At 49.9% G+C, this 16632-nt stretch overlaps 1 protein-coding gene across 1 annotated transcript in view; it reads left to right on the plus strand.

Annotated features, from left to right (window-relative positions):
• The first annotated feature begins 6130 nt into the window (after window positions 1–6130).
• Window positions 6131–16632, plus strand: part of LOC137306591 (thrombospondin type-1 domain-containing protein 4-like) — a 68469-nt gene continuing 57967 nt past the window's right edge. Inside the window, 3 exon segments of the mRNA XM_067975886.1 lie at window positions 6131–6243; window positions 11483–11665; window positions 14475–14547. Of these exon segments, the coding sequence (XP_067831987.1) occupies window positions 11637–11665; window positions 14475–14547 (102 nt within the window). The 5' untranslated portion in view covers window positions 6131–6243; window positions 11483–11636.

The following is a 16632-nucleotide window of genomic DNA, read 5'->3' on the forward strand; positions in this document are numbered from 1 at the left end:
CATTGAAATGTTTTACGACGGCCTTGGTGTTAATGACCCTGTGTGCCTCCTTTACTGATAAACACAGTCTGCTGTTTGCATTGTCTGTGGTGGCTAGCTGATACCGGAGACTCGCCTCCAGTGTTTCCCCGAAGGCCACAATCCCTGGTCTTGACCCTTGTCTTGTGTCTGGAGAGATATCAGGAACGTGGGAAAATGTCACCCTGCTGCAGTATGGGGCACTCTTCTGAGGTTGGGTGAGCGTAGAGGGAGCTTTACTCTGTATCTAACCCGTGCTGTACCTGCCCTGGGAGTGTTTGATGGGACAGTGTAGAGGGAGCTTTACTCTGTATCTAACCCGTGCTGCGCCTGCCCTGGGAGTGTTTGATGGGACAGTGTAGAGGGAGCTTTACTCTGTATCTAACCCTGTGCTGTACCTGCCCTGGGAGTTTTTGATGGGACAGTGTAGAGGGAGCTTTACTCTGTATCTAACCCGTGCTGCACCTGCCCTGGGAGTGTTCGATGGGACAGTGTAGAGGGAGCTTTACTCTGTATCTAACCCGTGCTGTACCTGCCCTGGGAGTGTTTGATGGGACAGTGTAGAGGGAGCTTTACTCTGTATCTAAGCCGTGCTGTACCTGCCCTGGGAGTGTTTGATGGGACAGTGTAGAGGGAGCTTTACTCTGTATCTAACCCGTGCTGCACCTGCCCTGGGAGTGTTTGATGGGACAGTGTAGAGGGAGCTTTACTCTGTATCTAACCCTGTACCTGCCCTGGGAGTGTTTGATGGGACAGTGTAGAGGGAGCTTTACTCTGTATCTAACCCGTGCTGTACCTGACACAGGATTCAAAAACCCAGAGAGAGTGTTTATCTCCTGTGACCTGATATCTCTCAACTTAATGGGCATAAAATAATCCCCCAGTTTTAACAATTCTTTGCAAATTTATCTCTGCTTCCTCAGCAATACCCTGATTGGGGCCCTTGGAAATTTCTCCTCAGTTCCAAGATTAAACTGAATTTCGACACATTTCCTACACCGCTCCCTGACTGGATTTTGTTTAGAATAAAATCTGTCAGCACTGTGTTCTCCTTATTTTGTTGCCTTGTTGTAGAATTGCCATTTTTCCTTGTTGTTGCTTGGTTACTGTTTCTTTATGAGCATTAAGTGAAGTGGGTGGATGAGGGTGATGTCACGGTGAGGCCCGGGCCAAGGCCTGGTCATCTTTCTGTTTCCTTTCAGAGTAATGAGTTTTAACTCGCGTTGCCAACCCTCCAGGATTGTCCTGGAGTCTTCAGAAATTAAAGATGGGCAGCAATCTCTCACCCCTGGGTCAGTGGGTTCGAGCCCCCACTCCACAGGCTTGAGCCCAAAATCCAAGCCGGCGCTCCCAGTGCAGTCCTGAGGGAGTGCTGCACTGTCGGAGGTGCCGCCTCTTGGATGAGACGTTAAACCGAGGCCCCGTCTGCCCCTCTCAGGTGGATGTAAAAGATCCCACGGCCGCTATTTCAAAGAAGAGCAGGGGAGTTCTCCCCGGTGTCCTGGGCCAATATTTATCCCTCAACTAATATCACTAAAACAGATTATCGGGTCATTTATCTCATTGCTGTTTGTGGGATCTTGCTGTGCACAAATTGGCTGCCGCGTTTCCTACAACAGTGACTACACTTCATAAAGTACTTCATTGGCTGTAAAGCGCTTTGGGATGATCTGAGGTTGTGAAAGGCACTATATAAATGCAAGTTCTTTCTTTGTGGAACACTTTGGGGTGTTTCTGGGAGATGTGTTAAGGTGCTCGAAAAATGTAAGTTGTCTCTGTCTCTCTCTCTATCGTGCTCTCTCTGTGTCTCTCTCTATCACGCTCTCTGTCTCTCACTCTATATGTCTCTCTCTCTTTATCACGCTCCCTCTGTCTCTCACACCATCTCTCTCTATCATGCTCTCTCTCTGTCTCTCACTCCCTCTCTCTCTATCATGCTCTCTCTCTCTCTCACTCCATCTCTCTCTATCACGCTCTCTCTCTATCACGCTCTCTCTCACTCCATCTCTCTCTATCATGCTCTCTGTCTCTCACTCCCTCTCTCTCTATCACGCTCTCTGTCTCGCTCTCTGTCTCTCACTCCATCTCTCTCTATCATGCTCTCTGTCTCTCACTCCCTCTCTATCATGCTCTCTCTCTCTCACTCCATCTCTCTCTATCACGCTCTCTCTCACTCCATCTCTCTCTATCACGCTCTCTCTCACTCCATCTCTCTCTATCATGCTCTCTGTCTCTCACTCCATCTCTCTCTATCACGCTCTCTGTCTCTCACTCCATCTCTCTCTATCATGCTCTCTCTCTGTCTCTCACTCCCTCTCTCTCTATCATGCTCTCTCTCTCTCACTCCCTCTCTCTCTATCATGCTCTCTCTCTCTCTCACTCCATCTCTCTCTATCACGCTCTCTCTCACTCCATCTCTCTCTATCATGCTCTCTGTCTCTCACTCCCTCTCTCTCTATCACGCTCTCTGTCTCGCTCTCTGTCTCTCACTCCATCTCTCTCTATCATGCTCTCTGTCTCTCACTCCCTCTCTATCATGCTCTCTCTCTCTCACTCCATCTCTCTCTATCACGCTCTCTCTCACTCCATCTCTCTCTATCACGCTCTCTCTCACTCCATCTCTCTCTATCACGCTCTCTGTCTCTCACTCCATCTCTCTCTATCATGCTCTCTCTCTCTCACTCCATCTCTCTCTATCACGCTCTCTCTCACTCCATCTCTCTCTATCATGCTCTCTCTCACTCCATCTCTCTCTATCACGCTCTCTGTCTCTCACTCCATCTCTCTCTATCACGCTCTCTCTCACTCCATCTCTCTCTATCACGCTCTCTCTCACTCCATCTCTCTCTATCATGCTCTCTGTCTCTCACTCCATCTCTCTCTATCACGCTCTCTGTCTCTCACTCCATCTCTCTCTATCATGCTCTCTCTCTCTCACTCCATCTCTCTCTATCACGCTCTCTGTCTCTCACTCCATCTCTCTCTGTCACGCTCTCTCTCTGTCTCTGTCACTTTCTCTTTCTTTCTGTCTCTCGCTCCCTCCCTCTCTCCCACAAACAATGTGGATTTATCCCACATCAGTACAGTACTAGATGTAGCCCTGAAGGCCTGTCACTGACGCTCGCAATTAGTGATGTGGTTAATGTATAACGAGGGTGGGCGGGAGAGGGTGATGTCATGCTGACAGGCTGTGTTTCTGGAATGTTCTCTGTGTGGCGGGTGATGTTGTCACTGGCTGCCCTTTGCAGGCCAGGTTGTGAAAGTTCTGTTTACGGGGCAGTCCGGCCTTGAGGCTGAGAAACATCCAAGATCGGAAGGGGAGATTATCAGCTAAACACTGCAACTTCACGTGGCAACAAGGGACCGATTTGCCAAGTATATTCACCTTCCTCTCGACAACAAAAACAACTTGTATTTATACAGTGCCCTTGAAGTAGTAAAAGTCTTAAGGGACATCACAGGAGCGGTTATCGAACAAAACTTGGCAACGAGCCCCATAAGGAGACATTAGGACACTTGGTCAAAGGTAGATTTTAAGGAGCGTGCTAAAGGAGGAGAGAGAGAGGCGGAGAGGTTTAGGGAGGGAATTCCAGAGCTTAGGGCCCAGGCAGCTGAAGGCACGGCCGCCAATGGCGGAGTGATGAAAATCGGGGATGCGCAAGAGGCCAGAATCGGAGGAGCGCAGAGATCTCGGAGGGTCGTAGGGCTGGAGGAGGTTACAGAGATAGGGAGGCATGCATTGGAATCACTGGATAGCAACTAGAAGCAATTCTCCTGAAAGAAAGACTTGCGTTTATATATCACCTTTCACGACCTTAGGACATCCCAAAGCGGTGTAGCCAATGAAGTGCTTTCGCAAGCTTTCTCATTGTTGTAATGTAGGAAACACAGCAGTCAATTTGCACACAGCAAGATCCCACACACAGCAATGTGATAATGACCAGATCATCTGTTTTTTTTAGTGATGTTGGCTGGGGGATAAATATTGGCCCCAGGACACCAGGGAGAACTCCCCCTGCTCTTCTTTGAATAGTGGCCGTGGGATCTTTTACGTTCACCCGAGAAGGCGGACGGGGCCTGGGTTTAACGTCTCATCCGAAAGACGGCACGTCTGACAGTGCAGCACTCCCTCAGTACTGCACCGGGAGTGTCGGCCTGGATTCTGTGCTCAAGTCTCTGGAGTGGGACTCAAACCCACGACCTGATGACTCCGAGGCGAGAGAGAGAGAGGCACAGAGAGAGAGAGAGAGAGCTTCCCACTGAGCCACGGCTAAGTTCTAACAGAAGGAAATTTTAAAAGATTTTCCTTGGCCTCTTCTGGCCAGTCGGAGCCTCCTGCCGTGGTTCCGCTGCCCGGCTCCAGGCAGTGCGGGACTCCCCCAGGTTCCATCTTGTCTGCTAATCTCTGCCGGAGCAGCAGTTGGGTCTGGCCCTCAGCCTCTGGGCTAAGGAAGGAATAAAAATCAGCCGGGATTCCCACTCCTGATTACTGCCCAGTGACACCCGTCTCCCCGCTGGGCAGTGACTGGGTGAGGACTGGCCTGGGCTCGGCTGTGATTGTCCCCCACGGACAAATATCCTCACTCTCTGGGCTCACACCCTCTTGTGTTGGAGGGTGCCCAACGCCTGGTGGAACTTACTCCTGGTCCACCGATGCCTCGATTTAAACATTCTTAACCTCGTGTTCAAATCCCTCTCCATGGCCCCCCTCCCCGTCTCTGTAACCCCCTCCACCCCTACGACCCTCCGAGATCTCTGCGCTCCTCCAATTCTGGCCTCTTGCGCATCCCCGATTTCCTTCGCTCCACCATTGGCGGCCGTGCCTTCAGCCGCCTGGGCCCTGAGCTCTGGAATTCCCTCCCTAAACCTCTCCGCCTCTCTCTCCTCCTTTAACTCGCTCCTTAAAACCTGCCTGTTTGACCAAGCTTTTAGTCACCTGTCCTAATATCTCCTTTGGCTCGGTGTCAAATTTTTTGTCTGATAATCGCTCCTGTGAAGCGCCTTGGGACGTTTTACTACGTTAAAGACACTGTAGAAATGCAGGTTGTTGCGAGGATCACCACCTCAAAAGAGGAGGGGGTGAGAGTCGGCAGAGAAAGAATTAAAAAAGTGTGAGAGAGAAACAAAATGAGGCAGAGGGAAATGGGAAGGTATGGGGCGGAGAAAGAAACAGGGAGATTAATGTGACTGAAGCTTATTTTCTCAGCATTGTACAGTTCTGATACATGGAAGTTACAACACAAAAATGTGTCAGTCCAAACAAACGAGGCTTAACTGCCGATGGTCGAGGTCTCAGCACTTTGATGAGTCACAGGGCAGGAAGTAGAGGCTTTACAGTCCAAAGAGGAAAGTCGTTGGTGGCAAGATACGAGGGAGGAGCAAAGAGTGAGATCTGATCAGTCCCACCTGTGTCCAGGTCAGAGAGACTGAACCAGGACAGACAGGGCTAAACCCTGGTCAATCTGAACCAGGATAGACAGGACTAAACATGGGTCAAAATGAACCAGGACAGGACTAAACTTGGGTCAAAATGAGCCAGGACAGACAGGGCTAAACCCGGGTCAGGCTGAACCAGGACAGACTGGGCTAAACCCGGGTCAAACTGAACCAGGACAGACAGGGTTAAACCTGAGTCAAACTGAACCAGGACAGACTGGGCTAAACCCGGGTCAAACTGAACCAGGACAGACTGGGCTAAACCCGGGTCAAACTGAACCAGGACAGACAGGGTTAAACCTGAGTCAAACTGAACCAGGACAGACTGGGCTAAACCCGGGTCAAACTGAACCAGGACAGACAGGGTTAAACCTGAGTCAAACTGAACCAGGACAGACAGGGTTAAACCTGAGTCAAACTGAACCAGGACAGACTAGGGCTAAACCCGAGTCAGACTGAACCAAGACGCGCTGTTGCTAAACTCGACCAGGACACATAGAGTTAAATCCGGATTAGGGAGACAGACCGTCTCGGGACACACGGAGTTAAACCCGGATCAGGCAGGCAGACTGTACCGGGACACGTGGGGTTAAACCCGGATCGCTCCTCTGCAGAAAGTCGGGAGTTTGCGGGGCTGAGAGTGTGAGAGAGCGGCTCTGGGCAAAACGGTGAGAACATTAAAAGGAAGGTTTTGTCTTTTAAAAAAAAGGAATAACGAGTCAGTGTGGAAAAAGGGAGAGGATCGGCGTTGGAAAGGAGATTTCAAACCAGACCTCTGAAGGGGAAAAAGTTAAGAGCTTTATTTGCCTGCTTTAATACTGAACCTTTAGAGTTGGAAGTTCTCTTAAAAACCTCCTCTCCAATCTGTTTAGATCGCTCAAGTTTCAGTGCTGGGCGGGAGAAAAACTCAGCAAAGTGTCGTAACTAGTACCAAAGTTTTGTAACATCTCCAGTTTTAATCGGTCTCTTTGACTGGGAGTGTGTGTGATGTGTTTATGAGAACTCTTTGACGAGGGGGGCTGGAGTGAGGGTCTTAGGGTGGACACCAGGGATTAAACAACAACAGCAAAAAGAAAGTTCAAATTCAAAGGGGTGGGGAATCAGAAATGGTTTAAAAATGAACAGTATATATGTGTGTCCCATTTCCCTCTGCCTCATTTTGTTTCTCTCTCACACTTTTTTAATCAGAATCAGTAACTAGTGGGAACAGGGAAGACCCAACAAGACTGCTCTCAATGTTAAAGGGATGATCTGCGAGGGAAGAATTTGCAGAGAGGGGGGTTAGTTGACGGGGTAACGTTTGAGATCAATGCGATTGGAAGTTCCTGGGGGAGGAGGGGGCTTCGGCCCCATCGGCCGCCGTAACTTCGACGGAAGATGGGCTGAGAGTCCGGATAGATGCGTGAACGGGGTTTTCGGCGGACGATCGGGAGGCTCGACCCCCCCCGCCCCAGCCCCAGCCCCCGTTCCACGAGGAAATTCTCAGCTTTGAAATATTGAACGGCGATGTGAACCCAGGATATCACTGGCCAGGTGACGAAGGAAGGGAACAGGGGGCCAAGGGATGGTGGGGGGAGATTTTAACCTAACCCACCTGGCGGGTTTGAGTCGGACGCATGTTATACACCCTGCCCGATTCAGCCTTGGCTCGGTGGGCAGCACTCTCATCTGAGTCAGAAGGTCGTGGGTTCACGTCCCCACTCCAGAGACTTGAGCACAAACTCTGGGCCGACACTCCCAGTGCCAGTACTGAGGGAGTGCTGCACTGTCGGAGGTGCCATCTTTCTGGTGAGACTTTAAACCGAGGCCCCGTCTGCCCCTCTCAGGTGGATGTAAAAGATCCCACGGCCACTATTTAGAAGAAGAGCAGGGGGAGTTCTCCCTAGTGCCCTGGCCAATATTTATCCCTCAACCCACGTCACTAGCACATTGCTGTTTGTGGGAGCTTTCTGTGTGCAAATTGGCTGCTGCATTTCCTACATTACAACAGTGACTACAGTTCAAAAGTACTTCATTGGCTGTAAAGTGCTTTGGGAGGTCAGGTCATGGAAGACATGATAGAAATGCAAATCTTCTTTCTTTAATGGAACAGGGAGTCCCTGCAAACATTGATGCAGTCCCAGGGACCCCCATTCTAATTTCTGACTGCCTTAGTTACCCAGAGGAAGTCATTGTAGAAAGCATTCTTCCTTAGTTAGTGATTAATGGAGTTCTTTAAAATGATGAAGGGGTTTGATAGGGTAGACGTAGGGAAGATGTTTCCACTTGCGGGGGAGACCAAAACTAGGGGCCATAAATATAAGAGAGTCACCAATAAATCCAATCGGGAATTCAGGAGAAACTTCTTCACCCAGAGAGTGGTGAGAATGTGGAACTCACTACCACATGGAGTGGTTGAGGCAAATAGCATAGATGGATTTAAGGGGAAGCTCGATAAACACAGGATGGAGAAAGGAATAGAAGGATATGCTGATAGGGTGAGATGAAGAGGGGAGGGAGGAGGCTTGTGTGGAGCAGAAACACCAGCACGGACCAGTTGGGCCGAATGGCCTGTTTCTGAGCAGTTTATTATGTAATAAATATAGAAGTCTGATCTCGGTTTGAAAGCCCATGTGTGGGATGAGATTCCCTGTGTTTCACAGCCTTTCCTCATCTCTAATGGTCCTTATAAATTTATTAAAAGGAACGCCGGAAATCTGAAATCAAAGCAGCCCTTGGTGGAATTGCACGGGGGGGTGGGGGGAAGGGGTTGGGGAAGTGATGGTCCGCCAGCATCCGACATTAAAGGGATTAATCCAAGAACGCAGCTTGAAAACAATTGGGAAAAGGAAGAGCCCTCATCCCATAATTACAGACAGATGAAAAATTCAGGTCAAATTATAAAATGGGAAAATTAAGGATTCCCAAAAAAAGAAAGGAGGGGAGCGGGAGATCCGGACGCTGTGAGCTGGCTGGCAGTAAGGCTGCAGAAATATTGCTCCAAGGGATGGGTCACCGCACTTGAGGAAGTTGGGAGTGGGTTATGGTTAGGCTGGCAAGCAGAGCTGCTTGTCACAGCTTCACTGTTGACCAAGAAGAATCTATTTGTGTAACTCATGCTGTTTTGTTGTGGAAACTGTGTGGCTCACTTTGAAAAGCGCTCTATAATATTACTTCTCCCTGGGGGATTTTTTTTTTCTCTACGTATGAGGATTGCGATCCAAAATTTGGGAATGTTGGGATTCTGCCATTGGCCGTTAGTTGGGAATCAGTCGCCTCCCTCCTTCCGTGGCTTTCTCCCTTCCCCTCCCCTGAAGGCCCCCCGCGCCCTCGCTGGGGTAAGACCGTGCGTGAGCTGCCCGTCCCGCCTTGCCCTGGGCAATGCTGCACAGGGCAAGGCGGGACGGGCTTCAGGAAGGGAGGAATGCACGTTTCAGCCTGTCAGCATATGCATCCCAACGTCCTTCGTGCTAAGTCAGAAAGAATCTGCATTGATATATTGCATTAAATGCATTCTCGGGATATCCCAAAGCACTTTTCCCATCCAATCAATTGCTTTGAGGTGCAGACTGTTGTTGCTATGTAGGCAAACGTAGCCGACAGTTTCATACACAGCAAGATCCCACTATCAGTGCTGAGCTGAATGACCAATCTATTTGGAGCACGGTAACAGGAGTACGCCATTCAGCCCCTCGAACCTGTTCCGCCATCATATTAGATCAAGGCTGACCTGTACCTCAACTCCATTTACCTGCCTTTGCTCTGTATCTCTTGATACCCTTAGCCAATAAAAAGCTATTGATCTCAGTCTTGAAAGCTCCAATTGACCCCCAGTATCCACTAGAACGTAGATACGCGCATCCCCATAGGGTGGGTCTGTGCCGGTGTTTATGCTCCACACGAGCCTCCTCCCTCCCTACTTCATCTCACCCTATCAGCATATCCTTCTATTCCTTTCTCCCTCATGTGTTTATCCAGCTTCCCCTTAAATGCATCTATGTTATTCGCCTCAACCACTCCATGTGGGAGTGAGTTCCACATTCTCACCACTCTCTGGGTAAATAAATTTCTCCCGAGTTCCTTATTGGATTTATTAATGACTCTCTTATATTTGTGGTATCTGGTGTTGGACTCCCCCACAAGTGAAAACATCTTTTCTATGTCTACCCTATCGAACCCCTTTGTGATTTTAAAGGCCTCTATCAGGTCACCCCCTCAGCCTTCTCTTTTCTAGAGAAAAGAGTCCCAGCCTGTTCAGTCCTTCCTGATGGTTATAACCTCTCAGTTCTGGTATCGTCCTTGTAAATCTTTTTTTTGCACCTTCCCCTCGATATCCTTTTTTTTGTAATACGGAGACTGTGCACAGTACTCCAAGTGTGGTCCAACCAGAGTAAACTCAGCACTGGCCAGGGATGGAATCTAGGAGTTTACAGTCTGCATGGCTCCGTTACATGGCGATTGGACCAACTGTGGGGAGCCACTGCTTAATATCGCAAGTCCAAAAATCGTACTAAAGTGTCCGTGGTCTGTGGAGGATGAATAATAGGCTGGTGGTGGTGGGCACAGGGAGAGGCCAGCAAACAGGCTGCCCTCTCTGTTTGAGAGATGGTGTGTGGGTGGCCCCAGAGCGGGGGAGGGAGAAACTTTTTAAACTTAAAAAAAAAGAAAACATTGACTTTCATTTTAAAGGTTATTTATTTGTCCAGAATTACACTGGCAGCATCGTGCGAACCAGAAACAAACTCGAAACAAATTAAAGCCTCAAAAAAAAATGCCAGATGTCGGGCTGGACTAATTGAAAGGAATTCACTGTTTACGCACCATTCATACAGGCCCCAGGGGGTAATGCTGGGTCATGAGGACCGGGCTCCTCGGTGGCTTGACCGGCCCTACAGGAGCTACTCGGGATGAGGCAGTACGCCCGACCCTCTGTGCTCCATCCCACCTCCCCTCTCACCCCTTCGCTCCTCTCCTTCTCAACACCTTGCTCTCTCGCCCTTCCTCTCCCTCCTCCATTTTTTCTCTCTCTTTCCTCCGATATCCCCTTGTCTGTCTCGTGTTCTCTCACTTTTTTTCTTTAGCTCCGTCTCAGTTTCTCACTCTTTCCTCTATCTCTTTCTCTAATTCTCCCTGTCTATCATTCTCTCTGTCTCTCTTCCTCTGTCTCATTCTCTGACTCTCTCGCTCTCGCTCACGCTCTCTCTCTCTCGCGCTCTCTCTCTCTCGCGCTCTCTCTCGCGCTCTCTCTCTCTCGCTCTCTCTCTCTCGCGCTCTCTCTCGCGCTCTCTCTCTCTCGCTCTCTCTCTCTCGCGCTCTCTCTCTCGCGCTCTCTCTCTCTCTCGCGCTCTCTCTCTCGCGCTCTCTCTCTCGCGCTCTCTCTCGCGCTCTCTCTCTCGCGCTCTCTCTCTCGCGCTCTCTCTCTCGCGCTCTCTCTCTCGCGCTCTCTCTCTCGCGCGCCCTCTCTCGCTCGCGCTCTCTCGCGCTCTCTCTCGCGCGTTCTCTCTCTCTCTCTCTCGCGCGTTCTCTCTCTCTCTCTCTCGCTCTCGCGCTCTCTCGCTCGCGCTCTCTCTCTCACTCGCTGTCTCTCACCCTCACCTGATATTTCCATTTTCTAGCAGGGGTCGCTGGATTGTGATCAGGAGCAGGAACCCTGGCCGATTCTTCACCCCCTCCTCCCCAGCCCAGGAGACCAATTGCAGTCTTCTGCCCCCCACCCGGGTCGAGATCATCCAACTCGGCACAGGACGGGGCATCGAACCTGGGCCTGTCCTGGCCTGTGCGGTTTAGCTGCTCGCCAGGTGGCGGTGCATTTACCCACAGAGCTGGTTTGAAGTTTAAGGGGACGGTAGCAGGGTGGGGTGGGGACGACAGCACTGTTTGCCCCTGGGAAAAGGCTCGTGCAGAAACAGCGGAGAACTGCAGAGTCTCTGAGACCTTTACGCAGCCCAGGAGGATAAACAACTGAATTAAACAAACAGGACCGAAAGACAAACACTTCAGCCAAGTCATCCTGCCTCGGCTAAAAACCCATCTCTGTCCGTCTATCCAGGGTCAGCCCAGCTGCAGAGGGTGGAGCTTTCCCTACTGTCAAGGCTGTGTAAAGCTCACTTGTGTCAATCTACATGTAGACTAGGGGAGAAGAGCTGGTGCCTTTGAACTGTCAGGATCGTACCTAAGCCTGTGGGACCAACCATTGCGGGAGTATGAGAGACAGACAGCGATGGATGTGTAGGTGAGAGGATTTTTCTATTTGGCCTGTTGCTGCTGCAGTGTTTTTTTAAAATTCAAACCCGTTTTCTCCTCTCCGGAAGGCGCCGGCTGGCCCGTGCTTTTGTCACCTCCAGATTCTGATGCTCCCCCTGGCCGGCCTCCCGCCCTCCCTAAACTTGAGCTCATCCAAAACTCTGCTGCCCCCGTATCCTAACTCGCACCAAGTCCCGTTCACCCATCACCCACCCTGTGCTCGCTGACCCTACGTTGGCTCCCGGTCCCCCAGAACTAGAGGCCATAAATATATGATAGTCACTAATAAATCCAATAGGGAATTCAGGAGAAACTTCTTTGCCCAGAGAGTGGTGAGAATGTGGAACTCGCTCCCACATGGAGTGGTTGAGGCGAATAGCATAGATGCATTTAAGGGGAAGCTGGATAAACACATGAGGGAGAAAGGAATAGAAGGATACGCTGATAGGGTGAGATGAAGTAGGGTGGGAGGAGGCTTGGGTGGAGCATAAACACCAGCACAGACCAGTTGGGCCGAATGGCCTGTTTCTGTGCTGTACATTCTATGTAATAGTGGCCAAGGGATCTTTTGCATCTACCTGAGAGGGGCAGACGGAGCCTCGGTTTAACATCTCATCCGAAAGACGGCACCTCCAACAGCGCAGCACTCCCTCAGTACTGCATGGGAGTGTCAGCCTGGATTATGGGCTCAAGTCTCTGGAGTGGGGCTCGAACCCATGGCCTTCTGAGGTAATGATGTGGAGATGCCGGTGATGGACTGGGGTTGACAATTGTAAACAATTTTACAACACCAAGTTATAGTCCAGCAATTTTATTTTAAATTCACAAGCTTTCGGAGGCTACCTCCTTCCTCAGGTGAACGATGTACTTCTGAGGTAAGAGAGAGAGAGTGCTACCCACTGAGCTACGGCTGATTTCCTCCTAGCATTTTCTGTTCTAGTGAAAAGAGACCATTTCTCTCCTTGTAACGAACGTGTCTCATCCCTGCTTGCGGCCAAACTAATCTCCTCTGCATCCTTCACCGTGGCCTTGACGTCCTTCGGAAAGTAAGCCTCCCAGAACCGGGCGCAAGAACAAAACTTTCTATTGTCCTCCTCTTTGTTCGGACCCTGCTCTTGGCTCTGGGAGGGGGGATCTTCTGGGATTTAAAGCGGAGGAACTCCTTCTCACAAAGGGCGTTCGCCCACTCTCTCCACAAGTCAAGCCCCTTGTCCCACTCTTTTCTTCTCCTTTCCCCACTTTAACGAGGCGATTTGCACTGGGGGTGGTTCTCCTTTAGAGTAGAGAAGAACAAGGGGAGATTTGATAGAGGTGTTCAAAATTATGAAAGGTTTTGATAGATAGATAGAGAGAAACTGTTTCCAGTTGCAGGGGGGTCGGTAACCGGAGGACACAGAATTAAGGTAATTGGCAAAAGAACCAGAGGCGACATGAGGAAAGAAATTTTTACGCAACGAGTTGTTACGACCTGGAATGCGCTGCCTGAAAGGGCGGTGGGAGCAGATTCATTAGTAACTTTCAAAAGGGAATTGGATAAATAGTTGAAGGGGAGAAATTTGCAGGGCTACGGGGGGGGGGGAAGAGCAGGGGGGAGTGGGACTAATTGGAGAGCTCTGTCACAGGCACGATGGGCTGAACAGCCTCCTTCTATGAGTTGAAGCATGTTGAGAGTTAATGGCCCTTTCTCTGACAATAGTTGCTGGAGGATGTGTTTGTCGAGAGCCATTTAAATTTGGCAGTCACTCAGAGACTGAGCACTCGGGGCCCCAGGGCACAGAGAGAGAGAGAGAGAAGGGAAGCAGAACAGAATTAAGCACAAACAGGAATTGCATTTTGAATCAATAAACACGGGAACAAAATTCTTTTCAAACAAAAAAAAAATATCCTACGTTTATTATTCTCAAATGAAGGATGTAATTTATTTATAGATTAGAAATCACAATCCGAAATCCTATTAGAGTCAAATTACTGGCCACTTTCTCATCTCTGGGAAAGGTTTGAAGAGCCCAGGTCTCCTCCCAGTTCAGTTCAGCCAGCGCTGGGACAGTCGGTCCTGTTGTGCACACAGCGAATGATATTTCTATTGAGATGTCTGGTTGAGGGGCAATGTCCACGGTGCAGGATGCCACATGAAAAGAGATGTGGGAAATCAGAAATTAGTAGTGCAGTAACGCCAGCCTTTGATATTAAAAGCCTGTGAACTGTAGGAGGAAGAGAGCCTGAGTCATGGATGAATCAGAACTTTTTCCAATTGAACATCAGGAAGACCACAGTTATAATTTTCGCCACATTCTGAACCATTCCCCCCCCCCCCCCTCTCTGGCCATTCGCTCATCCTCGAAGCCCTGTTCGACTGAAGAGTTTCAAACCCCACAGTCTCTTGATTGCCAAGGCCGCTTCGATTAACTCCTGTACCTACCCCAGCCTCTACACCGATGAAACTCTTCCTGATTCTTTTCCCACCTCTAGGCTCAATCATCCAAACGCCCACTTTTCTGGCCTCCAATTCTCCGCCTCCGCCCCCCTCCCTGCCCCATAAACTCTTAACTTGTTCAAAATGCACCTGAGGTTGCGGTATAAATGCAAGTCTTTCTTTAACTCTGACATTTAAGTGGGAAAGTTGTGTTGCCAAATTAATGATTCTATTGTGTTGTCCTCCCAGGATTGGAGACTATATTACAATTCATTAGAATTCCAGACAAAGACGAACCTCTCCAAAGTATCTTGTCAGCGTTCAGCTGTGCTGTGCTCTGTAGCGACTGAGACCCTGAATGACGAGCCTCCCTGTTTCTTTTCAGGTTTTGCTGGGTGTCTGTGTTTGTCGGTTTTCACCTGCTAACCTTTCTTCAGTGCTCCTACACACACAGAAAGGTGAGTCTGTTTTTGGTATCCAGCTCCGCTCCTGCCTTTTCTCAAAACGGAAAGCATAAGCGAAATACCGCAGATGCTGGAAATCTGAAATAAACCCTGGAAACGCTCAGGAGGTCAGGTAGCATCTGTGGAGAGAGAGAGAGAGAGAGAGAGAAACAGAGTTAACGATTCAGGTCGATGACCTTTCATATCAGAGGTGAGATGAGGAGAAATATTTTTACGCCTGAAAGGGTGGTGGAGGCAGATTCAGTGCATCCAGTGATTTAAAACTGACCAGGAGGAGCTGGGGGATCGTCCTAAAAACCCAACTGGTTCACGGGTGTCCCTTCAGGGAAGGGAACCTGCCGTCCTTACCCGGTCCGGGCCTACACGTGACTCCAGTCTCGCACTGCGTCGACTGTTTCCACTTTGTAGGGGGAGTGCAAAACCAGGGGGTCATGAATATAAGATAGCCACCGATAAATCCAATCGGGAATTCGGGAGAAACTTCTTTACCCAGAGAGTGGTGAGAATGTGGAACTCACTACCGCATGGAGTGGCTGAGGCCGATAGCATTTAAGGGGAAGCTGGATAAACACATGAGGGAGAAAGGAATGGAAGGATATGGTGATAGGGTTTGATGAAGAGGGGAGGGAGGAGGCTCGTGTGGAGCGTAAACACCGGCATAGTTGGGCCGAACGGCCTGTTTCTGTGCTGTAAATTCTTTGTGACGCCCTCTGAAGCGGCAAAGCAATCACTCCTACTAGAAGGCTTGTCACCTTTCAGGGAAACTAGGGACGAGTATTTATTGTGGCATTGCCAGTGACACCCACATCTCGAGATCAAATAAAAGATTAACCTGTCTGAAGTTGACGGGCCCGTTGTGTATTTCCAACAGGTGTGATTTTCTCTCTTTATTCTATCCTCCTCCTCCTGAATCTCGTGGGTTCGACTTCCCGGTGCTCCATCCACCCAGGCCTTGACGGCGAGTGCCGTCAGGTTATTCAACCGTGAAGAGCATCGCAGACGGGGCTGAACCTTCCGCCTCGCGTAACGCCCGCGGGGCTGGTGAGGGCGGGGTCACTGGGCCGCAATCGGGAGGAAGAGCCCCCACTAGGCCCGGGCCGCCGAGGCCAGTAGTAGCCTGGGCAGCGCCACTAGGCTATTCCACCATAAGAAGCATCGCGCACAGAATTAGTTACAATAAAATTTACATATTGAAATAGGAACTGAACAAGCTAAATGTAAGAAAAAATGCTCGCTGGAAGAGAAGAGACACAGAGTCGATATAAAGCTTAAGATAATAACAACCACCTGCATTTATATAGCGCCTTTAATGTAGTAAAACGTCCCAAGGCGCTTCACAGGAGCGAATATCAGACAGAAATTTGACGCCGAGCCATATAAGGAGATATTAGGACAGGTGACCAAAAGCTTGGTCAAAGAGATCGGTTTTAAGGAGCGTCTTAAAGGAGGAGAGAGAGAGGCGGAGAGGTTTAGGGAGGGAATTCCAGAGCTTAGGGCCCAGGCAGCTGAAGGCACGGCCGCCAATGGTGGAGCGATGGAAATCGGGGATGTGCAAGAGGCCAGAATTGGAGGAGCGCAGAGATCTCGGAGGGTTGTAGGAAGTTACAGAGATAAGGAGGGGGAGGGATTTGAACACGAGGATGAGAATTTTAAAACTCGAGGTGTTGCCGGACTGGGAGCCAATGTTGGTCAGTGAGCACAGGGGGTGATGGGTGAACGGGACTTGGTGCGAGTTAGGATACGGGGGCAGCAGAGTTTTGGATGAGCTCAAGTTTACGGAGGGTGGGAGGTGGAGGCCGGCCAGGAGAGCATTGGAATAGTCGGAGTCTGGACCTAACAAAGGCACGGCCGAGGGGTTTCAGCAGCAGGTGAGCTGAGACAGGGGCGGAGACGTTCATAACGTTGTTGTCGACATCCCAGTAACTTCTAGGGAACGCTTCATTGTCTCAGCCCGTCAGGTGAAATCTGAGATTTACCAGAATGGTACCAGGGATGAGGGACTTCAGTTATGCGGAGAGACTGGAGAAGCTGGGATTGTTCTCCTTAGAGCAGAGAAGGTTAAGGGGAGATTTAATAGAG

The sequence above is a fragment of the Heptranchias perlo genome, chromosome 44 (genome assembly GCF_035084215.1).
Source record: "Heptranchias perlo isolate sHepPer1 chromosome 44, sHepPer1.hap1, whole genome shotgun sequence".
In the NCBI taxonomy this organism is placed as follows: Eukaryota; Metazoa; Chordata; class Chondrichthyes; order Hexanchiformes; family Hexanchidae; genus Heptranchias; species Heptranchias perlo.